Source organism: Siphateles boraxobius, unplaced genomic scaffold, assembly GCF_051911475.1.
Source record: "Siphateles boraxobius isolate OS27281-9 unplaced genomic scaffold, OSU_SipBor_1 97, whole genome shotgun sequence".
Classification (NCBI taxonomy): domain Eukaryota; kingdom Metazoa; phylum Chordata; class Actinopteri; order Cypriniformes; family Leuciscidae; genus Siphateles; species Siphateles boraxobius.
Genome location: NW_027509227.1, coordinates 2,072,309 through 2,098,584, shown reverse-complemented (window position 1 = coordinate 2,098,584; position 26,276 = coordinate 2,072,309). Strand labels below are relative to the sequence as shown.

Genomic DNA, 26,276 nt, shown 5'->3' with positions numbered 1-26,276 from the left:
AAATGCCTCATTCTAAGGTAATAAAAACATTACGGTTTATTAAGTAAGTTCTTTATACACCACTGAACACATAGTTATGGATGTCATATTGCATTTCTGTTAATAGATACTCAACATTTTTTACACATTACCCCTTTAAGAGAATATTTCCCTGCAAAATGAAAATTCTGTCATCATTTACTCCTCCTCAAGTTGTTCCAAACCTGTATGAGTGTCTTTGTTCTGCGGAACACAAAGGACGATATTTTGAAGAGTAACCAGTCAGTAACCAAACAGTTTATGCACTTCCATAGTATTTTTTTCCTATGTAAGTCAATGGAGGGCTGGGCTGGGTTTGGTTACCTACATTCTTCAGAATATCTTCCTTTGTGTTCCGCAGAACAAAGACACTCATACAGGTTTGGAACAACTTGAGGTAGAGTAAATGATGACAGAATTTTCAATTTGGAGGGAAATGTTCCTTTAAGGCCCTGAATATTTTAAACCCCTCGTCTTGTGTTACTGAAGAAGGACAATCGTGAGCGTTGTGATGTAGTGTGTGTCCTCAGTGTGTGTCCTCAGTAATGGTGTAGAGGCTAATATCTATTGTCTTAATTCTTTAGCCTCTTGAGCTTAGATGAGGAGTCTCTTCTTATCCACATGTCCAATAAGCACGCACAGAGAAGCGTCATAACAACAAAAAGACGTATTTATTGATCGCAATCTATGGTTTACTTTCCAAACAAGATTCAAAATAAAAATCCAAGAAAACACTATCAGCAGCGGTATCTCATAACATACGTTTCATGCGATTCATGCGATTGAGAAACTGTTGCTCTCCATACTCTAACCTGTCTGTGCCAAACAATCCTAGTTCATTATTAACTCCTGCACTCGCGCATCATAGTGACGCGTCAAAAGGGGAGGAGTCAATAAATGTACTTGACCAGGTTAGTCCAAGTATTAAACATTAAACATAAAATTCCCTTTAAAGCATAATATTTCTTAATAAATAATAAATATCTCACATTTAATCTTTACTTATTTATATTTCTGGTAGTGCACAAAATTCTAATTATGGCTCCAACATCCTGCCCCCTAATTGTTAATGACAAAGCAGAACAATTACCATAAAATATCCAATGGAGTCAGGACTCATATGTACGCACACTTCATAGGGAGGGATACAAAAAGTCCAATGGGTGTAAATGCGGTGCGAAAGATGAGAAGTCCATTTATGTGCAGATTTTGAGCGTATATGTGGTGCGAATTTGACGAGTCCATGTATGTAAAGATATGTACTGGTGTGTGAGCACGTAATGATATATGTGGGTTTGTCAGGATAAATGAAAGCGTGCAAATAAGACTGTAGAAAACTGATATTGTTTTGTCAGAATCACTCAAGCTGACTTGTCAGCTTCCAGAAGCAAACAGAGTTTGGTGTTGGGTCTTTGTAGAACAGAGGTTTTAGTCTTCACCAAGACACTGCGGACAAGACCTTTGGGCCCCGGCAGGGTCTTAAACACACGACCTAAGGGCCACGAGTTCCTTGGTGCTGTGTGGTCTACTATGACTACTATGACATCTACCTGTAAGTTTCTCTTGGGATTGGTCCACTTTTGTCGTTGCTGCATCAATGAAAGATATTCAGTTGTCCATCGTTGTCAGAAATGGTCTGCACCTGTATTAAGGTGCAATGGTATTACACCTGTTTCCATCGCTTTCTAGCGTACAAGTCATCCCTATTGAAGAGTCCAGGTGGCAAGAGGGGTTTGGATTTCAACTGCAGAAGGTGATTTGGTGTTAGGGGTTCAAGATCATTTGGGTCACCTGAAACAGTTTTGATGGGCCGGTCATTGAGAATACACTCAACTTCACACAAAGGTGTTTGTAACAGATCATCGTCCAGTGTCTCTTGTTTCAGGACAGAAAGCAGTATTTTCTTAACTAGTTTGATTAATGTCTCCCACACTCCTCCGAAGTGGGCTGCAAATGGAGGATTAAAGGTCCACTTGACATGATTGCTCCGCAAAGTCTCTTGAATTTTGTGATGGTCCATCTGGCTCAAGGTGGCCTCTAATTCCTTCTGGGCACACACAAGATTGGTGCCACGATCAGTCCTGATGGTCAGTACTGGTCCTTTCCGACATAAAAACAGTCGAATATCATTGATGCAAGAGTCCGTGTCTAGCGTGCTTGCTACTTCGAGATGTATTGCTCGGCTCGCCAAGCAGGAAAATATCACCCCCCTTCTTTTTACATGAGAACGACCTCGTTTGACTTTAATTGGTCCAAAGTAGTCAATGATCACATGTGAGAAAGGTGGAAGATCAGGAGCGACACGCTCATCAGTGTCACGATTATCCACGCACTCCCTGGGTTATCATGGACTACATTTCCCATCATGCACCTCCCTGGACTGATTACACCAAACACCATACACCTGCACTGCGCTGATTACACACACCTACATCTCATTCACACACACACATATAAACCACTTCCACGCACCACACCAGTGTGAAGTCTTGACTTTCCTGGCTGTCATTCTGAGCGTTTCTCCCTGTGGATTATTTGTTGCCTTGACCTAGGACTGTGTAGCCCGTTTCTGATCGTTCTCTGCCTACCTCGACTTGGATTGTTACTGGACCTTGCTTCTTGCCGCCTGCCCCAACCATTGCTTTTTATCTGGTTTCTCTCTGCCCTGTCTCCGTTGCCCTGTTTGCTATTGTTGATTCCTGCCTGTTTGACTACTCTAATAAATACTGCGAATGGATCCCCTTGAGTCTGCTGCCTCATTACAGAAGACTTCGCCACACCTAGATCCAGCAGCGGGTTCAACCATGGATACAGGTATACAAATCCTGCATCTCCGTCAGGGGAATCGGTCGATTGAGAAGTATGTCGAAGAGTTTATTGAACTGGCGCATCTCACCTCAATGAGCACAGAGTGCCTTATGATCTTTTTTCGGTGAGGACTATCTGAACCGCTCAGTTCATTCATGCCCTTGCATGATCCTCACTGGTCCAGCCAGAGTCTCGTCCCGCCGAGACCGTCCAGCCAGAGTCTCGTCCAGCCGAGACCGTACAGCCTGAATCTCGTCCCGCCGAGCCTGTCCAGCCAGAGCCTGTCCAGCCAGAGCCTGTCCAGACAGAGCCTGTCCAGACAGAGCTTCACCACTGGTCCCGTCCAGCCCAGAGCCTTCACCGCTGGTCCGGTCCAGCTCAGAGCCTTCATCGCTGGTCCCGTCCAGCCCAGAGCCTTCACCGCTGGGCCCGTTCAGCCCAGAGCCAGAGACTGTTCAAGTCACGTCTGCGCAGCCAGAGACTGTTCAAGTCACGTCTGCCGAGCCAGAGGCTGTCCACGTCACGTCTGCCAAGCCAGAGGCTGTCCACGTCACGTCTGCCAAGCCAGAGGCTGTCCACGTCACGTCTGCCAAGCCAGAGGCTGTCCACGTCACATCTGCCGAACAGAGGCTGTCCACGTGACGTCTGCCGAGCAGGAGGCTGTCCGCGTCACGTCTGCCGAGCCAGAGGCTGTTCACGTCACGTCTGCCGAGCCAGAGGCCGCCACCGAGCCAGTGTCTCCGGACAAGATGGCCGCCGCCGAGCCAGTGTCTCCGGACAAGATAGGCGCCGCCGAGCCAGTGTCTCCGGACAAGATGGCCGCCGCCGAGCCAGTGTCTCCGGACAAGATAGCCGCCGCCGAGCCAGTGTCTCCGGACAAGATGGCTGCCGCCGAGCCAGTGTCTCCGAACAAGATGGCCGTCCGAGCTAGTGTCTCTGGACAAGATGGCCGCCGCCGAGTCAGCGTCCCCGGACAAGACGGCCATCCCGGCTTTTGTGTGTCTGTTCCTGAGCCGATGTCTGTTCCTGAACCGGTGTCTGTTCCCTTTGTTCCTGAGCCGGTATGTGTTCCTGAACCGGTGTCTGTCCCCTTTGTTCCTGAGCTGGTGTCTGTTCATGAGCCGGTGTCTGTTCATGAGCCGAAGTCTGTTCCTGAGCTGGTGTCGGTTCTGTTTGTTTGCCGGGGTCTGTTCCGGCCCATAACCCCATAGCTGCCCCCAAGGAAATTTGGGTGGAGGGGGGGGGGGGGGTATAGGTCCCCTGATGGGGCCATGGAAGCTGCATCACCTTGGCCACCTGAACTGTCTGATCAACCTTGGCCACCTGAACGTTCTGGTCCACCCTGCTCACCTGAACTGTCTTATCCATCTTGTTCCCCTGAACTGTCTAATCCACCTTGGCCACCTGACCTGTCTGACCAACCTTGGCCACCTGAACTGTCTGAACCACCTTGGTCTCCTGAACTGTCTGATCCACTTTGGTCCCCTGAACTGTCTGGTCCACCTTGGTCCCCTGAACTGTCTAATCCACCTTGGCCACCTGAACTGTCTGACCAGCTTTGGCCACCTGAACTGTCTGAAACATCTTGGTCCCCTGAACTGTCTGATCCACCTTGGTCCCCTGAACTGTCTGGTCCACCTTGGTCCCCTAAACTGTCTGATCCACCCTGGCCACCTGAACTGTCTGATCCACACTGGCCGCCTGCACAGCCTGCTCCGCCCTGGTCTCCTGCACAGCCTGCTCTGCCCTGGTCCCATGCACAGTCTGCTCCGCCCTGGTCGCCTGCACAGCCTGCTCTGCCCTGGTCTCCTGCACAGCCTGCTCCGCCCTGGTCGCCTGCACAGCCTGCTCCGCCCTGGTCACCTGCACAGCCTGCTCCGCCCTGGTCGCCTGCACAGCCTGCGCCGCCTTGGTCACCTGCACAATCTGCTCCAACCTGGTCGCCTGCACAGCCTGCTCCGCCCTGGTCGCCTGATCAGCATGCTCATGGACTACATTTCCCATCATGCACCTCCCTGGACTGATTACACCAAACACTATACACCTGCACTGCGCTGATTACACACACCTGCATCTCATTCTCACACAAGACCTTTGTCTTTCTGAAGCATCAAGAGTCCTTTGAGCCTTAGCCACCATGCGATAGCTTTCAATAGTTTCATCCATGAAGAATAATACTTAATTATTCTAGTAACTGCGTTGTTCTGCAGGTTCAAGTAGTTAGTAGAGAGTTCTCTTTTTACTTCCGTATAGTTTGATGAGATGTATCTGAGATCTTCTGGCACTTCAGGCCATTCATATTTCTCCTTTGACAGGAAGTGAGGACCATTCAGCCATCTTGAGGAATTCAGGAGGGATTCTATCTGTAAGCCACGTGAGCTGTCATCTGCTGGGTTGTCTCCAGAACATACATACCTCCACTGATGTACTTGGGAGAGGTTATGTATCACTGCAATTCTATTTGCGACATAAGTATGAAATCTTTTTGTTTGATTATGGATGTTCTTCAGTACCACTGTACTGTCTGTCCAAAAGGTGGAATCTTCCAGTTATGAAGATATATGAAGTTCCTTTTGCAGCATTCTGTCCACCTTCACAGCAAGGGTTGTGGCTGCAAGCTCAAGTCTCGGAATCGTTATCCGTTTGAGTTGGGCTACTCTAGCTTTTCCCAGTACAAATGTGACATGAACATTTTTGACACTATTTGTAAGTTTGAGGTAACTTACTGTGCCATGTCCTAGCTCGCTTGTGTCATGAAAATGGTGTAGTTCAGCAGTTCTTACAACACCAAAGTTCTCGGGCTTCATGCACCTGTCCACTTCAAATCTGCTCAGATGGTCTAACTGGTCTAATAATCTGGGATTATTTCATCCCACCCATATTTCTCATGGCAGAGTCTCTGCAGGATTTGCTTAGCCTTGAGAACAAAGGGGGAAATGAAACCTAGTGGGTCATATATGGAATTGACTATAGAAAGGATTGTTCGTCTAGTGGGAGTTCTGTTCTTAACGGCTACCCGGAAGGTAAAGACATCCTTTTGGATATTCCACTGGATTCCGATTGCCCTCTTAAGAGGAGGTTTTTCTCTGTCCAAGTCCAGCTGTTTCACAAGAGGGGCTCTGTAACTTTCTGGAATAGTCTCAAGGACTTCAGAGCTATTGCTCACCCATTTACTTAAAGTAACTCAGATCATTTACTCAGATCAGGGCCTTGAAGAAGTTTGGAATTAAGAGAATGGCTTTGAATGAAGATGAACAATCAAAAACAACTCAAAGTTTCCCCTTCTTCTTGTGGTACACCCCATGATGTGGTATGTACCATACCTGGCCATCATTCCTTTGGAGTTGTTCTTGTGGCACCTTTTCTGCATATCCTTTTCTTAGCACATCCTCCATGAACACACTGTACTCATTTGCATAAGCAGAATCCTTCTTGAATCTCTTAGCAAGGTTTAGTGTACGTTGTGCTGTCACGTCATAGTTGTTAGGCAAAGTTACATCTTTATCACAGAGGTAGATGGTAATGCCCATTTTTAAGTTCTACTGAAGTCGTTACTATATTCATAAACATTTCTCTATTTTCCTCATAATCCTATTCAGGAAAGTCATGATGATATTGCCTGATAATCAGATCTTTAATATTCTCCATAGAGATGCGATTGGCCATCACTGACATTAATCCAGTTTCATCCTTTGAAGAAAAGGAATGAAGTGGTCCGTTAACTACCCATCCTAGCACAGTCTTGATCGCATATGGCCCATTTCCTTGACTGTTCACTATTTTCCACGGTTCCATTGCCTTTGGAACGTTAATTCCAATCAAGATCTCATTGTTAGCGTTGATTCTTTTCAGTTTGACTTCTTTCAGATAAGGCCATTTTTCAAGATCATGGTGAGTGAGTAGGTTTTCTTTTGACACAGGAATCTTTGGTTGGGTATATACTTTAGGAAGGTCTATAAACACGCCTCCATCTATACTGCTTACATCTAGACCTGTGTGCTCATAGCTCTTAACAGGTCTCTCCTGCCCCATCGTACGCAGAAGAGTTTCAGTTCTGCGTCCTTTGGCATTCAGCTGGTTCATGAGGAACGCTGCCGAACTGCCTGGGTCAAGAAAGGTGTAGGTTTTAATGGTTTTATTGCCTTTAGCAACTTTAACTTGGACTGGCACGATTGCTAGTGCACATTCCTTACTTGCCCCTGTTGCATGATCAGCTGACACTAGTGCGCTATTGACCGGCGTTTCTTCTTTCGGTTCTGAGAAATTCAGTTTAGGCAAAATCTGCTTCTTTGAATTGTGGATGTGGAGCAGTGTAGGATGTTTTCGTTGACATTTCTGGCAAACCATTTTCTTATTGCAATCTTTGCTCATGTGACCCTTTTTAAAGCATCCAAAACAGTGACCATTCCTTTTGAGATATTCAAACTTTTTATCTTGAGACACTAATTTTAATTTTATGCAGTCAGTTAATGCATGTTTACCTTGGCAGTAACTACATGAGTTCAGAATAACAGCATGAGTATTAGCTTGCAGCTGCGCTTTAGATGCTTCCTTGCATGTCTGCTCATCAGGTTGTGTCACCGTAGTAAATGTCCTCAAGCTGATTGTTCTTGGTTTTAGAACTGTGCCTTTAACAGGAGAAGGATCTTTGATATCTCCAAAGACAGGATGAAGTAAAATCTCCGACTGAGTTTCCAGGAACTCCACAAGATTTTGAAATCTAATACGAGTATTAGTTCTTTGGAATGACTCAAAAGTTACTGTCCACCACCTTTCTCGGAGCTTGTATGGGAGTTTGGATACAATCAATTTCAAATTTGATACAACGTCCAGTTCATCTATGTATTGTAGGTTTTGCACACATTGCAACATTCCCTAAGGTATAGAGCATAGGCATGAAGTATTTTTCTATCATCAACTTTAATGGTTGTCCAGTTCAATGCATTTTCTATATAAGAATTAGCAATCTTCATCTCATTGACAAAATGTTTCTTTAAAAGCTGCTGAGCTTCAGTATATCCTCTGTGAGCTTCCATGTGCAGACAGCTACGAACTAGAGCTCTGGCCTGGCCAGTAGTGAACTGTTCAAGAAAGTAGAGCCTGTCCTGAATGTTGCTCGTCTTGTCTTCAATCAGGAATTTAAGTAGAGAATGATTCTGCTGCATAATCATAAGATCAGTCATTTCCTTTTGCCTTTGAACCATTAAGCTTAATCCTTTGTGCGAGCCATCACTGACCTCCAACTGTGGACTTGGAATTGTGGCTACTTGAGAGTTTCTTTGCACGTGACTGACAGCTGGAGTGGAGTCTTAGGTATTGTGGTCATAGGAACGAATTCTAATGCAGAGGTATCTGTAAAAGTAGGTTCGACATTATCTTCTTTGTTTGCATCATAATAGTCATTCATAACATCAGCTCGTGATTCAGCATCAATTGTCAGCACTTTGATCTTTGCATCTGCTGCTGCTATTTGTGTTTGCAGTTCTGCCCTTTCAATCTTTGATTTTATAATGGCTTCTTCCATCTGTAAAGCTTGTATATCTGGCAGAGTTTCGGCGCGTGCCTCTAGAGCTATTCTAGCAGCAGAAGAGGCCTTAGATGAGGTCGATCTTGCAGACACACTACTGACGTTTGATATACTATCTTTTGGTTCGACTGTTGTAAGTTGATCTGATTGTTCTTTCTGCCACATTTCAACTTTAATAAAGTAATCGAAATCCATCATTTTAGGTTCAAACCAGTTTGCATGATCATTTTTCTCCTCTTCCTCTGCTAAAAGGTCTTGTACTGCATTATGCACATTTTTGAAGTCATGAATGAAAAACAATAATATTGCCATGCAATCATACACTTGTTCAACACTTCCACCTTTAACAAGTAGAGCTTTAATTTCGTTAATTTTTCTCGTGCATACTCCCAATTTACCTCTACGACCTCTTGCGATACGTGAATTTAAAAGCCTTTCAGCCTCCGTGGCCGTATGAATCTCTTCTTCCGTCATTTTAAGCCACAATTAACTAGTAGTTTTCTTTAGCGTTTAAACACACATTTCCAAACTTTGACAATTATTTCGTCTGTTTGTGTATGCTTATCCAAGCATTATTTCAATCTTGCATTCAATGATCAGTTGTATTGTTTGCATATGCCTAGTTTGTCATACTGTGAGTGTGTTAATGACAAAAAAATAGGCTACTTACTTGGTGATTCCACGAGATAGTGGTAGATGTCTGAATAGCCCATATTTGGCCACTGCGTGGGGTCATTAATCCAGTTTTCGACCCTTTCAAAGCGACACCTCTGTAACCCTGTATCCAGTAGCTTCTTTAAATACCGCTCACGGTCCTCGGCCGGCAAAGAGAGTGTATGTTTGTGCCATTTTTGCTATCAAGAAACTTTGCAGATCTACAGCGAGTTCTGTTCTCAGAGGAATCCGTTTGTTTTCCCCCAAAAAGGGGCGTTGCCCTTCGATGACGCAAAAGTAGCGTTGGTCTATTTCTCGTACTCACAGCTGATGCGTTGTTCATTCATAGAATTGCGCCGTGAATAGCAGAGTTTCCAATCCTTTGAGAAGAAAGTTCATTGTACAATCCTTTGTGTCTTGTCGATCGATCTTAAGTGCAAGTTTCTTCAATAATTGTAGAGGCTAATATCTATTGTTTTAATTCTTTAGCCTATTGAGGTTAGATCTCTTCTTATCCACATGTCTCTTCTTATCCACATGTCCAATAAGCACGCACAGAGAAGCGTCATAACAACAAAAAGACGTATTTATTGATCGCAATCTATGGTTTACTTTCCAAACAAGATTCAAAATAAAATCCAAGAAAACACTATCAGCAGCGGTATCTCATAACATACGTTTCATGCGATTCATGCGATTGAGAAACTGTTGCTCTCCATACTCTAACCTGTCTGTGCCAAACAATCCTACTTCATTATTAACTCCTGCACTCGCGCATCATAGTGACGCGTCAAAAGGGGAGGAGTCAATAAATGTACTTGACCAGGTTAGTCCAAGTATTAAACATTAAACATAAAATTCCCTTGTACATTTAAAGCATAATATTTTGTAATACATAATAAATAAATCAAATTTAATCTTTACTAATTTATATTTCTGGTAGTGCACAAAATTGTAAATATGGCTCCAACAAACGTCTTGTTCGCAGGCGAGGAGGTTTGCCAGTGTGCGTGTGATGCTGCAGGCGCTCGAGGACGAGGGAACGCTGGGATGGGTCTCGGACTCCAGTAAACTCTTCATTCGAGTGTCCGGAGGCTGGAGAGAGGTTCTGCTGGGCGCTCTGATACACACACTCGACTCTCCGGCCCTAGCACAGGACGAGGTAGGAAACACTGCTTTAGATCATTACACACACGTTACTGGGAGGGAAACACTTCTTAATGTGGAAAATGTGACTGTTTTAAATCTGATGGCATATAGAGTGTGTGTGTGAGTGTGAGTGTGTGTGTGTGTGTGTGTGTGTGTGTGTGTGTGTGTGTGTGTGTGTGTGTGTGTGTGTGTGTGTGTGTGTGTGTGTGTGTGTGTGTTTGTGTGTGTGTGTGTGTGTGTGTGTGTGTGAGTGTGAGTGTGTGTGTGTGTGTGTGTGTGTGTGTGTGTGAGTGTGAGTGTGAGTGTGTGTGTGGACTGATCTTGTGTCTGTTAAACCCTACAGGCTGAACCTTTCATGCTGAGCCCTCAACTCAACACACCTGTGATACACACGGGACAAGCAGTAAGTGTGTTTGTGTGTGTGTGTGTGTGTGTGTGTGTGTGTGTGTGTGTGTGTGTGTGTGTGTCTACATGTGTGTTCAATGGTTTGGCTTCTTCTACTGGAAACTTCTCCACAGCAGAATAACCTCAGAATAAAGTGAGTCTCATATCCTACAATAGTGTATCTCTGGCTCTCCCACAACACACTGAATGCTCTCTCACCCGTACACACATTCCCAGGCTGTCCTACACAGAGACTAATGTCATATTTCAGATTTGTCATGGTTTGGTTATGAAAAGCACCTCAAAAGCCTCAAAATGATTAGGCCTCCATCATTGTCTCTGTGGCGTCCATCGCTCCCGTTTTAGACAAAATGACGGTTCTTCATCTGCTGTTGTGGAAGATCATCCAGTGTGTGTGTGTGTGTGTGTGTGTGTGTGTGTGTGTGTGTGTGTGTGTGTGTGTGTGTGTGTGTGTGTGTGTGTGTGTGTGTGTGTGTGTGTGTGTGTGTGTGTGTGTGTGTGTGTGTGTGTGTGTGTTTGTGTGTGTGAAGTGGCTGTATTCTCCATTTTTGTGGCTTATAATCAGGGTTTGAAACGAACACCCGCCAAATGGGTACATTTTACACCCGGGTCAGAGTCAACAGTGGCGGGAAACGTTGTCAGATCATGGGCCAGTTTGGCGACTTATTATTATATTTCCTCACTTTTCTGGGGAAGTTTGTGTAGCCAATCTGCCATATAAAAAATACTCAACTCGTGAATCATCATGATACTGAAATACAGCGTACTGCACAGAATCTGCTCATATCTGGATTACTCGAACACACACGTCACTACAAAAACATATAACAGCCCGCTTCTTCATTTGCATTGAAGCAATAGCGAAAATGGGCAAAATCTAGTCATTTCAATAATCCATTCAATAATGCACATGATCGGGCATTTCACATGAGTGCAAACGGTTTCCACACGCAGGTAACTGCAACTTTATATCTCACAAATCTGAGAAAAAAGTGAAAAGAAAAGAATTGTGAAATATAAAATCAAAACTGCGCTAAATAAATCCAGAATTGCGAGATAAAAGTCACAACTACCTTTTTTCAATTGTGAGTTTATATTTCACAATTCTGAGAATAGTAGTCAGAATTGCAAGTTTATATCTTTTTTCTCAGCATTGCAAGTTTTATCTTGTGTTGGCCTGTTGTGTCGTGACTCGTGTGACGCGTGTGCTTCTCCACGCTCTCAGCTGAGGTTGGTGGCTCTCAACACACCACTGACGGGGGATCTGGGCTCCATCCACTCAGTGAATCAGCTCTGCAGAACTCAAGCTCAAGCCATGGGAATCAGAGACCATTACAAGGCCTTCCTCTCACACCACCTACAGGACCTTACTGACACCGTGCAGCCCATGTTCCGAACTCACACGCCAGTCGTCAACCTGAGGGTAAATGTCTTAGTTGTTAATAATTCCCCAATCATTATCACTCATAATTCTTTGTAAAGGAATCTCACCTGTTTCTGTTTCAGATAAGTTTAAGGTTTATTTTATATTAGTTAACACTTATTTTATTTAAAGCCACATGCCACAAGGATTAGTTCACTTCAGAATTAAAATTTCCTGATAAATTACTCTCCCCACGTCATTTAAGCTATTCATGTCTTTCTTTCTTCAGTTGAAAAGAAATTGAGGTTTTAAAGGAAAACATTCCAGGATTTTTCTCCATATAGTGACTTCAATGGGGTCCAAATGTCAGTTTCAGTGCAGCTTTAAAGTCTCTACACGTTTTTGTGTTTAAAAGTAAATAAATGTTTATTTAGTTATAAATGTCGCTGGTTTGTCTAGATCAGACTCTTATTCCTCGGCTGGATCGTGTCGAGACTTTGAAGCTGCACTGAAACTCACATTTGGACCTTCGACCCGTTGGACTCCATTGAAGTCACTATATGGAGAAAATCCTGCAATGTTTTCCTCAAAAACCTTCATTTCTTTTGAACATGAACATCTTGGATGACGTGGGGGAGAGTAAACTATCAGGAAATTTAAATTCTGAAGTGAACTAATCATTTGAAATTCAGTTAACTTTAACCCTCTGGGGTCCTATGTGTTTTTGGGGTCCTGGAGGTGTTCTGACATGCTCTAACATTTGTGCTTTTTTCAGTTATTTATAAACATGTTAATGGCAAAGGTGTAAATTCACTCTATATAGCACAAACAGGGCTACCGTAATATGTTAGCAAGATGTATGTACATGTTTGTATTTTTGAGAGAATATTGTTTATGCATGGTTATTGAAAAAACTAAAACTTAAAGTCTCTGAAATAAGGCCACAAAACACATACTAAATATGTGTCCATAAGACTTTTGACTAATGGATGTTCTCGCCTAGAATTTTTGCTTCAAAATTATCTGAAAATCATCATTCCAAATCATTCACATAAAACAATACATTGATTTAAATTTAGTAAAACACATTTTGTTTGGAAAGGCAATATGCGAAATGGGCGTGACTCATGAATAATGGTCTGATTCACACCTGTGAAGACAAAAGACCTGCTTAATGAGCCTGCATAATGAGCTTTCCACAGGTGTGTCACTGAGCCACAAGAAAGAATACAAGGACACAAGAAAAGAAATGTGTATATATACTACAAAATTGGTTCACAGTTGGAAACATCTATAAACAAATAGTATTTTTCCACTTGTATTTTTGCTTGCAAATTGTATAATATCCAAGGTGAACATTTCTAGTAATTGTGTAGTTAATTCTCATACTGTATTTTCAGAAAGTTTTGGATATGTATCCTCTCCCCAAATTTGTTACTAATAAAACACAATACAAATAATTTGAAGAGAAGGCTTATATTGACATTTTAAGATTTTGTTTACATCTACCTTGTAAATATATTATTTGCTATTTTATTAAAAAGGTTACAATTACAGCAACAATTAAAATAACAATATTTCAAGTGTAATATTTCTTTGTAAAAACTAAAGTATACATTTTATCATACATATTTCAAAGTTAAGGATTCATTAGTTTGAATAAAGCCTACATTGGAACAAACACTATAATAGCATCCTAGTTGATGACTTTATTTTTGACAAAACAAACATAGCCTAATATATTTAACATTTGAGCAGAAATTGGTGAACAAAAGCTTATTCAATGTGGCAGTAGTCTAGTTTACAGTAAACAGTTAATAATCTATCCAAAACTAGTCGACGAAATGTTCTTTCATATTTCGTCTGTAACATAGGCATGTCGTTTTTTGTTTTTATGAGCCTATATTAGGGCATATAAATATTAATTTGCAGTTTAATACGTTGCTAATACAAAGACATTTTAACGTTATTTCAACATATTTCAGTCGATTTTCACTCATCTCAGTATAGCAATAGGGTTTGGTAAAAACTGTTCAGTTCATTCATTCACACACAGACGCGATTCATATTTAAACAGTCTTTTTGCGGTTTACATACACTATGATATCGCGATTAGAACAATAATAATAAAGAACTTACTTATTAGATGGATCCGTTGCTCCTCGTAATGAAAAAAACCAGCACATGTTCTGAGGTAAATGTCCCAGGATTATTCCTCACACTGCCTCGCAAGACGAAATAGTACATTAATCTGATGATTACATTTGTTGTGTTTATGTTGCGTTTATGAGGGGCGTTGACACTTTGCATGTGTTGCTTCAGATCATTTGCGTTTGAATACCGCGCGCTCTCCGTGGGCGTGTCACATTAGCAGAATAATGAGCTGAGAGAACGATAATGAGATCGGCTGACACCTCTCTCTTTTTTTATAGATTACATAAACAGAGAATATTTATTTTAGTTTTGAATTAGATATTTTAAAAGTACAAACTTAAATGATTATAAAGATATATTGCTCATGCTTGTGTGAATAGTATTCGCTGAGGTTTGTTTAAGTTTAGAGACGTGCTCCAGAAAAAAAGTTAACGGAGACAGAGAGGCAGAAAGCACACCCTGTTTATTTTCTTCATTTTACAAAAGCACACGGTTTTGATGTTAATGTGAGTGTACACAAAAAAAAGAAGACCCTCTATAGTTTATAATCATGTGTTGATTTTATTTATATGACCAAAAATGACGGAGTATTTTAAGTCTATGTTGCTGCTATGTGGGAAAAAAACAGCAAAACGCGCCGGCGCGTTTCTCGACCCCAGAGAGTTAATAACCCTGGAACTGTCCCTCTGAGAGTTTAAATCCATATATTTCAGTGTTCACACGTTAGATTTTACGGGACAGAGTGTGTTAAATCCCTCTGTGATGTGTGTGTGTAGGGTGAGGTCCTGTTCAAGAACTGGGAGTCGATCTTCTCCAACCATCTCCTGCCTCCCGGGATCCCGCTGTATTCCTTCGACGGGCGTGACGTGATGAGTGACCCCTTCTGGTCAGTATATATTCAGAACAAGTGTGAAACGCTCACAGCTCACGCAGCTTTGAAGATTATCCTCAAGTGAGCGGAGAGATTCTAAAACACTTCAACAACTTCTTGATCCAATCATGTGCTTAAAAGCTTTGTGTTGGTTGGCTGAATGTTATTCTCTCATGCACATTTTAGGCAAGCAATTGCATGAATTGTCTCAGTTTAGTTCTATCATTCTACCTCATTAATTGCCTAAAGGCAGTCGACAAACTCTAGTAATGGTTTAGTGGTAAACATCTCAATACGTCTCTCAAGTATTGCCAAGGCCCGACACACACACACACACATCCTTCCTCCGCGCACTGACCACAATCCAGACGACAGCGGCTACACCTCACATTTCTCCACCCGTGCATTTGTATTTTTCCTTCTCTCTTTATGTGTATTTATACTCTAGGCCGGTAAATATAGCCTGCAGTGCGATGCTCCAGATGAGGCAGTGACAGCGCAGCAGCAATTGTGGTTTACTGGAGCCTTTTTAAGGTTGTTTGTGAAGTGGGATGTTTTTGGGATCTACATGGACAGAGTTTCAGGAGAACTGCTGTATGAATGCATGAAACAGAAGAGACAATTCATAAAGCCTTTGTTAGCGGTTCCTCAGTTCTCACGTTAAGAACTCTGTCTGTTTTGTCTTGCCATTGAAGTCAGCCTGAAATGCATGCACTGCAGCTTATTATTAGGCATGTGACGTATGAGATTTCCATATCACGATTATTGCTGAAGCTTCATCCAATATTTAATTAAGTTAGAAAACATAAGTGTTATCCTAACAAGTTTAATAACTTTCTGCTCATCCATCAGCCATTCTTTGATGAATAGAAAGTTCAAAACAACAGCATTTATTTGAAATAGAATCTTTTACAAAATTATAAATACAGTTCTGTCATGAAACTCTAGATGGCACAGGCTGATTCTCTATAGGGCACAGCTGATTGGTTCCTGCTGTATCAGTAGCCAATGAGCTCGCTGCTCAACCTTCAAATACTGGTCAGCATTTGCTGTTGCAGTTGCAGCACTTTCAAATACCCTTCCTCTTCCCCAGCTCCACCTGTATAGATCTGCTACGGGTAATTCATGTAGCCTATATTATACAGCAGCATATAGCATATAGACAGCATGTCTGACTGGAGCAGCATGTCGTGTATGTATTGGCAGTAGCAAGTCCTGTACTTCTCTGCTGCACCAGCAATAACAACAGCAGCAGCAACATCAACAGCAGTATCTATAATCAACAGCAGCAGCAGCAAAAGTAATCATCAGCAGTAATAACAGCAGCAGCAGCAGTAATAACAGCAGCAACAATAACAGCAGCAGTAATAAAAGCAGCAGCACCAGTAAAAACAGCAGTGGCAGGAGCACCAGTAATAACAACAGCAGCAGCAATAGTAATAACAGCAGCAACAGTAGTAGTAATAACAGCAGCAACAGTAGTAGTAATAACAGCAGCAGCAGCAGTAGTAATAACAGCAGCAACAGTAGTAGTAATAACAGCAGCAGCAGCAGTAGTAATAACAGCAGCAGTAGTAATAATAACAGCAGCAGCAGTAGTAATAACAGCAGCAGCAGTAGTAATAACAGCAGCGGCAGCAGCAGTAGTAATAACAGCAGCTGCAGCAGCAGTAGTAATAATAACAGCAGCAGCAGCAGCAGCAGTAGTAAATAACAGCAGCAGCAGCAGTAGTAAATAACAGCAGCAGCAGTAGTAATAACAGCAGCAGTAGTAATAACAGCAGCAGCAGTAATAACAGCAGCAGCAGCAATAGTAATAACAGCAGCAGCAGGAATAATAACAGCAGCAGCAGCAGTAATAACAGCAGCAGCAGCAGTAGTAATAACAGCAGCAGCAATAATAACAGCACCAGCAGCAGTAGTAATAACAGCAGCAGCAGTAGTAATAACAGCAGCAGCAGCAGTAGTAATAACAGCAGCAGCAGTAGTAATAACAGCAGCAGCAGCAGCAATAATAACAGCACCAGCAGCAGTAGTAATAACAGCAGCAGCAGCAGCAGTAGTAATAACAGCAGCAGCAGCAGCAGCAGTAGTAATAACAGCAGCAGTAGTAGTAATAACAGCAGCAGTAGTAATAACAGCAGCAGCAGCAGTAGTAGCAGTAATAACAGCAGCAGCAGCAGTAGTAATAACAGCAGCAGCAGCAGTAGTAATAACAGCAGCAGTAGTAATAACAGCAGCAGCAGCAATAACAGCAGCAGGAACAGTAGTAATAGCAGCAGCAGCAGTAGTAATAACAGCAGCACCAGTAATAACAGCAGCAGCAGTAGTAATAACAGCAGCAGTAGTAATAACAGCAGCAGCAGCAGTAGTAAATAACAGCAGCAGCGGCAGTAGTAATAACAGCAGCAGCAGCAGTAGTAATATTAGCAGCAGCAGTAATAACAGCAGCAGCAGGAATAATAACAGCAGCAGCAGTAGTAGTAATAACAGCAGCAGCAGTAGTAATAACAGCAGCAGCAGCAGTAGTAATAACAGCAGCAGCAGCAGCAGTAGTAATAACAGCAGCAGCAGCAGTAGTAATAACAGCAGCAGCAGTAGTAATAACAGCAGCAGCAGTAATAACAGCATCAGCAGTAGCAATAACAGCAGCAGCAGCAGTAGTGATAACAGCAGCAGCAGTAGTAATAACAGCAGCAGCAGTAATAACAGCAGCAGCAGTAGTAATAACATTAGCAGTAGTAATAACAGCAGCAGCAGTAGTAATAACAGCAGCAGCAGTAATAACAGCAGCAGCAGTAGTAGTAGTAATAACAGCAGCAGCAGTAGTAAAAACAGAAGCAGCAACAGTAGTAATAACAGCAGCAGCAGCAGTAGTAATAACAGCAGCAGCAGCAGTTGTAATAACAGCAACAGCAACAGTAGTAATAACAGCAACAGCAGCAGTAGTAATAACAGCAGCAGCAGTAGTAATAACAGCAGCAGCAGTGGTAATAACAGCAGCAGCAGTAATAACAGCAGCAGCAGCAGTAGTAATAACAGCAGCAGCAGTAGTAATAACAGCAGCAGCAGCAGTAGTAATAACAGCAGCAGCAACAGTAGTAATAACAGCAGCAGCAGTAGTAATAACAGCAGCAGCAGTAGTAATAACAGCAGCAGCAGCAGTAGTAATAACAGAAGCAGCAACAGTAGTAATAACAGCAGCAGCAGTAATAACAGCAGCAGCTGCAGTAGTAGTAGTAATAACAGCAGCAGCAGTAGTAATAACAGCAGCAGCAGCAGCAGTAGTAATAACAGAAGCAGCAACAGTAGTAATAACAGCAGCAGCAGCAGTAATAACAGCAGCAGCAGCAGTAGTAATAACAGCAGCAGCAGTAATAATAGCAGCAGCAACAGTAGTAATAACAGCAGCAGTAGTAATAACACCAGCAGTAGTAATAACAGCATTAGCAGTAGTAATAACAGCATTAGCAGTAGTAATAGCAGCAGCAGCAGTAGTAATAACAGCAGCAGCAGTAATAACAGCAGCAGCAGCAGTAGTAATAACAGCAGCAGCAGTAATAATAGCAGCAGCAACAGTAGTAATAACAGCAGCAGTAGTAATAACACCAGCAGTAGTAATAACAGCATTAGCAGTAGTAATAACAGCATTAGCAGTAGTAATAGCAGCAGCAGCAGTAGTAATAACAGCAGCAGCAGTAATAACAGCAGCAGCAGCAGTAGTAATAACAGAAGCAGTAGTAATAACACCAGCAGTAGTAATAACAGCAGCAGCAGCAGTAGTAATAACAGCAGCAGTAGTAATAACAGCAGCAGCAGTAATAGCAGCAGCAGCCCTAATAACAGCAGCAGCAGTAGTAATAACAGCAGCAGCCCTAATAACAGCAGCAGCAGTAGTAATAACAGCAGCAGTAGTAATAACAGCAGCAGCCCTAATAACAGCAGCAGCAGTAGTAATAACAGCAGCAGCCCTAATAACAGCAGCAGCAGTAGTAATAACAGCAGCAGTAGTAATAACAGCAGCAGCCCTAATAACAGCAGCAGCAGCAGTAATAACAGCAGCAGCCCTAATAACAGCAGCAGCAGTAGTAATAACAGCAGCAGCCCTAATAACAGCAGCAGCAGTAGTAATAACAGCAGCAGCAGTAGTAATAACAGCAGCAGCAGCAGTAATAACAGCAGCAGCAGTAGTAATAACAGCAGCAGCAGCAGCCCTAATAACAGCAGCAGCAGTAGTAATAACAGCAGCAGCAGTAGTAATAACAGCAGCAGCAGCAGCCCTAATAACAGCAGCAGCAGCAGTAATAACAGCAGCAGCCCTAATAACAGTAGCAGCAGTAGTAATAACAGCAGCAGCAGTAGTAATAACAGCAGCAGCAGCAGCCCTAATAACAGCAGCAGCAGCAGTAATAACAGCAGCAGCCCTAATAACAGCAGCAGCAGTAGTAATAACAGCAGCAGCAGTAGTAATAACAGCAGCAGCAGCAGCCCTAATAACAGCAGCAGCAGCAGTAATAACAGCAGCAGCCCTAATAACAGTAGCAGCAGTAGTAATAACAGCAGCAGCCCTAATAACAGCAGCAGCAGTAGTAATAACAGCAGCAGCAGTAGTAATAACAGCAGCAGCAAAAACATCAGCAGTAGTAACAGCAGCAGCAGTAGTAATAACAGCAGCAGCAGTAGTAATAACAGCAGCAGCAAAAACATCAGCAGTAGTAACAGCAGCAGAAGTAGCATTCTGATCTATTCTGACAAGACAGAATACATTAACAATGCATGTATATTACCATGCCAAATGCCCCGAGATTTGTCCTGACAAAAATGTCTTTACTGTCACTTTTGATCAATTTAATGCTTCCTTACTGAATGTAAGTATCATTATTATTTAAAAACCTTACTGTCCCCAAACTTTTGAACAGTAGTGTACATGAGCTCAAAGCTAATACACACATGAACAAATGTATGCCCCTATAGCAGCCTTGTGATACAGGGCTAGGCCAACTATTTTGGTTCAAGAAATATAAACAGTAGTTCTGCAGGTTCCTGAGAGCCATACATGTCTTGAGTTATGCTCGTGTGTGTGTGTGTGTGTGTGTGTGTGTGTGTGTGTGTGTGTGTGTGTGTGTGTGTGTGTGTGTGTGTGTGTGTGTGTGTGTGTGTGTGTGTGTGTATGTGTGTGTGTGTGTGTTCAGGCCTCAGAAGGCGGTGTGGCACGGCTCTTCAGAGAGAGGAAAGCGACTGGACGCTCTGAACTGTGAGTCCTGGAGAGCTGGAGACATGGCCATCACGGGTCAGGCCTCGTTCCTCTACAGTGGATTACTGAACCAGCAGACCCGAAGCTGCTCCAACCTGTTCATCGTCCTGTGCATCGAGACCAGCCACGAGCACAGAAGAGGACATTACAGATACTGAACCACAGAAGAGGCCATTACAGAGCCTCTCGCTGCAGAAACTGTGTTAGTGTGGACAGAGACGACATGAACTCCAGCAACACATGAACGTTCAGTCCAACCCAAGCCGTCGTTCTAGAATGTAACGTGTTTATTGGCCAGATCCCAGCCTTGGACCGGGGACATCGGCCCTCTCCATGACATTTTCATGCACTGTACTTTTCAGATTGTATTTTTGGTGTTGATTTTCCACAAAAAAAAAAAAAAAACTTTTTTATCATGTCATTTATTTGTTTGTTATTCTGTTTGTATTTAATTTAATTTCAGTGTTTTATTTATACAGTGACCGCACATGATTCAAAAATGTCATTGATAAATATGTAATTTAACTGTTGAAATTAATTATCATTCATTTTTTTATTGTCATGAAACAGTTTTTAGACCTTGGATCTGTTTTAACAAACTCAGATCACAATCAAAACACCTTTTTTATAGATTTTTTAAAAAGCAAATCAAGTGTTTATTGTCTGTTGAATAAACATTTTTTTCCAAAATTTATATTTGTGTGTTATTTTTTATTTTGATATGATGACCTGTGCTGAACTCAGATGTGAAAGTTGACTATTAATGAACAAATGTTCTGGATACGTCATCGGTGGGAAAGCTTGAAGCGCTCACAGAAACAGTGTTTATTGGGAAAGTTTGCACCTCCTGAACACGAACACAGACGTCCAGAGGAGCTGGCACGAGTTGGGCTTGTTTTTCAGGGTTTGCACACACACCAACACACACTTACCAACAGTATGACTGTTTTTCTCCTCACAGTGGAATGTTGTGGGAAAAATCATGTAAACAGTCACTTCAAGAGGTCACAGTTTTAAGGGAGTCAGGAATTTTGTTTTCTTAAAATTGTATAATGTGATCAAGATTTTTTACATAAAAAATATCCGACCCTCTCTTTGAAACACTGTTTTGATGGGTGTGTCTCATTCAGGAGTTGGAAGTAAACGCCCACTGTTGTGATTGGGTAACAGGTTTGCATATTAAAATAAGGACATGGAGTTACCACAGTTATAGTTAACAAATGATAACATACTGTGTTTTGTGTAAACAACAGAATTTTGAATGAATGTACAATTGTCACACTGTTCTTATAGGCTATTCATAGTTCATCCTTTTCGATAAAGTAAAAAATGTATTCATTATCATTTGCTGTGTCATGTTTTAAATAAAATAAAACATGTTGTAATGTATTACTGATGACAAAACAGATGTCGCTCACTGAAGCGCAAATCACTTCACAGTTCTCTTTCGAGGGAACTCGCGCTGCGCCAATGACGACACTTCAGGGAATCCCTTCAGCAGCAGCGCTCCTGAAGTCACATGTGCAACTTAGTCCAATATTGATTGGTGCAACGTCATCCCGTGATGCGTGCCGGCAGAATGCAGAAGCTATTAAGAAGGAGCCGGCATCACAGCTGTTGTCAGCCGGCAACCCGGAGGCTTCACTCATGGGGATCACAGATGGAGCTAGGGGAGGGGTATGAGACGGCTTTGGTCTTTTCTCAGCCCTCATCCGCTAGCTCCAGTACTCACCGCTCGCTCTAGAGGGCTTGATGCTGGGCTTATCTTCTTCTGAGGGAGTTGATGTGCTCAGGTGGTGATTTGGGAGATTCGGCGGCCCAATCACCACAGTATGAGGAGTTATTGGAGGTGATAACTCGTGCCGTGGCCAGGTTGAACATTAAAATGGCCGGCCGAGAAGCAGGAAGTGCAGTCAAAAAGCAAGCTAGATGAGTACTTCCTGTAGTCTGCACCACAACCTCCACGCCAGAGCTTACCGTTTTTTCCAGCATCTCCATACTGAGGTGTTGAGATCCTGGAATAAGCCATATTCAGCTAGGCTTTTTAGTCCCACAGCACATCATTATGCATCCAAAGTGGGGCAGAAACAAAACGGTTATGGTCCTATGCCCAAGATAGATGCTGTCAACAGACGCTGCGTTCTCATTAAAAGCCCTGGCATTGCCCTCCAAACCATCCTGCATAACATCTTCGATGCCCCGCTTGCGCCTCCTGGACTCTTCGGCGATGCTGTCAGCTCGTCGTCGAGAGATTTCAGGAGGCAAAGTAGCAAGCTGTGGCTTTTCAAAAATTCATCCCCCGTCGACATAAATCCTATGGAGCTGCTGCCAAAGGGAAGCTCCAGCTATGTCCATCAGGCTCCTCATACACGCAGACAAAAAGAGAGAGTGTTGCTAATCGAGCCCCTCCACAACGATCTCAGGGCTTGAGGCAACACTCTCAACCGAAGCCCGCGAGAAAATAGATTTGAGGATTGTTATTCTGACAAAACGGGCTTCGGGAAAGAGGTCCTGATGGTCAGATCAGGCCTCTGAGGGCGCCCCCTCCAGGGGTGGAGCAGATTACACCCGCTCCTACGCGGAGCCCTCAGGAAATCGATTTGTTAACCCTGCCACCCACAGCGCTTTGGGGCACAGCGATTTCCGAAGAACACAATCCTCAATTTCTGCTTATCAAGCTTGCGGTCGTGGGGAGTTCGTTCTCCATAGAGAGGCCTGTAGAAAAATTTATTTGATTAGTTCCTTCCAGGAATTCGCTTTAGGACACCGAAGCTCTTCAAAATACACCGAACACCAGCCTCGAGAGGTTGGTTTTGCTAGTAAAATTCCTGCACGCCTGGAAAGCGCTACCCAATATATCTCAGTGGGTGGTGCATACCATTCACAAAGGGTACAGACTTCAGTTTGGGTCCCGCCCACCGAAATTCAAGGAAATTCTTGAAACAGTGGTGGGCTCCGAACGGGTGCAGGTCATGGAGCAGGAGGTTCAGTCTCAGTCTCAGAGAAACACCAGGTTCTATAGCTGGTACTTTATAGTTTCAAAAAAGGATAGAGGGTTACGTCCCATTATAGATCTTTGACAGCTGAACCAGTCTCTGAGGATTTTCAAGTTCAAGATGCTGACGATCCCTCTTATGGTGAGCCAAATCAAGTCCGAGGACTGGTTTGTCACGATATGTCTAAAGGATGCGTATTTCCCTATCTCCATGCTACCGGAACACAGGAAGTTCCCGAGGTTCGCTTTCGGGGTCAAAGCGTACCAATACCGGGTTCTTCCGTTTGACCGAGCATTATCCTCACACACCTTCACGAAATGTATGGACGCAGTCCTTGCACCACTCAGTCTCCAGGGTATTAGAGTTCTCAATTACATAGATGACAGGGTAATACTAGCACAGTCTCAGGAGATGGCAGCATCGAGATGTCGTGCTCGACCACATGTGACTTCAGGAGCGCTGCCACTGAAGGGATTCTCCAAGTGTTGCCATCGATGCAGCGTCTCGTTCCCTTCTCAGGGAACCATGGTTACATGGGTAACCTGAAACGTTTGACGTGATCTGTTTCAGACGAAGCAATCGTGACACATGATAACAACAATTATTTGAAGGCTGACTTTTTTTGTATTAAAAACACTTATTTTATTGGTCGGATGAAATATGCAAATTTTTTGAGATAGGAATTTTGGTTTTCATGAGCTGTATGCCAAAATCATCAGTATACAAACCATAGAGACGCTCTGAGGATTACACAGCACTCGAGTGTGAGAAACAGCGTTTTTATCATGTGTCACGATTGCTTCGTCTGAAACAGATCACGTCAAACGATTCAGGTTACCCATGTAACCATGGTTCCCTGAGAAGGGAACGAGACGCTGCATCAATGAACCTGTATGTCAAAAGATCAAGGAAAATTTTATTTCTCAATTCATGACCCCTTTAATTATAAATGCATTGCGCATATCAGGCTTCACTTAGTTGACTGTCATCATGCATCTTTTTAGGTTTTTAATTTGAAATGTAAATTTCTTGTTTTTTATTGGAACAAAACGACATCCTTACAAAGTTAATCTTGTTACTTTAAATAGTATCAGCAGAATTTGAAGAAACTATGGTGAATCGTGTGTGTGTGTGTGTGTGTGTGTGTGTGTGTGTGTGTGTGTGTGTGTGTGTGTGTGTGTGTGTGTGTGTATGAACCACACTGGAGAATTACTGCCACTTCCTGATGCTCTTCCGTCTCTCAACCTGCGTCTTGCGCTCGGCCACAACAAAGACTAACGTTTCAGTTGTGAGTATTAATTACAGAACAACACAAGATGGAGCGGAAGTTCCTGCTCTGAAGTTATAAAGTAGCTCATTAAATACCACTTATTTGCCTTCACGACAGAAAAAGTCATTACGGTCTCCAATTTTAGTTTAGCTTGGAACACCTACTGTAATTATCTCAAGATATATCGTTTATGTCTGGCTTCAAACAGGGTGTCATTAGCTTGATAAACAGTTATTTAAATGTATATAGCGGCGACCCATAAGTGCAAAATAATAGCGTTGAAACCAAACAGCAGGTTTTATTCTCAGCCCAGAAACACAGTCCATGTCTGAACTACAGCTTCACTGAGGTGAAACTCGCTGGAGGAAAATTCCTGACTTTAATATAATAGGAGCTTGATTTTCCTCAAAAGATATCTCAGACTTTTTCCCAAGAATATCTTAGCATATCTCTAATTTATTAAGTGGCAGATTGTGATAAATCAGTTCTGATATGATAAAGTCAAATATCCTATTTTACCCTCCAGTGTGGATCAAATATGCGTTTGGGAAGAACAACGGACATCTGTTATGATTGTGCTGTAATGGCCTGAGGAGCAGGAGACCGCGGGTCAAAGGTCATTAGAGTCATGTGAATCATATACAGATGTCACAAGCCCTCAGCGGAACAATGTAGATGTGTGTTATTTCTATTTATTATGAATAGCTTATTCTGATTTAGCTGTTTTGTTTTATTCTTTTTCATGTGCTGAACTGTTTTTTGAGCATTCAGATGAACATGACGGACTGCTCATCCGCTCCTGCCAAACATCAGTGCCTTTGTGTCTGTGCGCTGCTCTCTCTCTCTGATTTAATACTTTCAAAGGTTTTCTTCTGAATCGGGCCTCATTTTGTCCTCTATGCATGTATATCTACAGTCAAACTAAAATTTATTCAGACATCTTGCTATCCTAACTTACATAAATTAATTATAGTGTCCTGCAACCACGAGTAAAAAAATATCAGACATTATATATGGTGTCTGAATAATTATTGGTTTGACTGTATCAGATACACGACCACAACACGATGTAATCAGTTGGATCCGGGCCGTATCCAGATCAGATGGAGGACCTGTGCGTAGACACGCCCACAACACATGATGTAGTCAGCCGGACCCGGGCCGTATCCAGATCAGATGGAGGACCTGTGCATAGACACGCCCACAACACAGGATGTAGTCAGCCGGATCCGGGCCGTATCCAGATCAGATGAAGGACCTGTGCGTAGACACGCCCACAACACAGGATGTAGTCAGCCGGATCCGGGCCGTATCCAGATCATATGGAGGACCTGTGCCTAGACACGCCCACAACACACGATGTAGTCAGCCGGATCCGGGCCGTATCCAGATCAGATGGAGGACCTGTGCCTAGACACGCCCACAACACACGATCTAGTCAGCCGGATCCGGGCCGTATCCAGATCAGATGGAGGACCTGTGCCTAGACACGACCACAACACACGATGTAGTCAGCCGGATCCGGGCCGTATCCAGATCAGATGGAGGACCTGTGCATAGACACGCCCACAACACAGGATGTAGTCAGCCGGATCCGGGCCGTATCCAGATCAGATGAAGGACCTGTGCATAGACACGCCCACAACACACGATGTAGTCAGCCGGATCCGGGCCGTATCCAGATCAGATGGAGGACCTGTGCCTAGACACGCCCACAACACACGATGTAGTCAGCCGGATCCGGGCCGTATCCAGATCAGATGGAGGACCTGTGCCTAGACACGCCCACAACACACGATGTAGTCAG

The 26,276-nt window shown here is 43.1% G+C and overlaps 1 protein-coding gene across 4 annotated transcripts in view; it reads left to right on the top strand.

Moving 5' to 3' along the window:
- col15a1a (collagen, type XV, alpha 1a) overlaps positions 1–20,897 on the top strand; it is a 125,875-nt gene extending 104,978 nt beyond the window's left edge. For all 4 annotated transcript variants that reach the window (XM_077224976.1, XM_077224977.1, XM_077224978.1 and 1 more), the window contains exons 36-40: positions 9,996–10,169; positions 10,500–10,559; positions 11,787–11,984; positions 14,855–14,964; positions 20,142–20,897. In XM_077224976.1, the coding sequence (XP_077081091.1) occupies positions 9,996–10,169; positions 10,500–10,559; positions 11,787–11,984; positions 14,855–14,964; positions 20,142–20,361 (762 nt within the window). In that variant the 3' untranslated portion in view covers positions 20,362–20,897. The remainder of the gene's footprint in view (positions 1–9,995; positions 10,170–10,499; positions 10,560–11,786; positions 11,985–14,854; positions 14,965–20,141) is intronic.
- Positions 20,898–26,276: the final 5,379 nt, after the last annotated feature.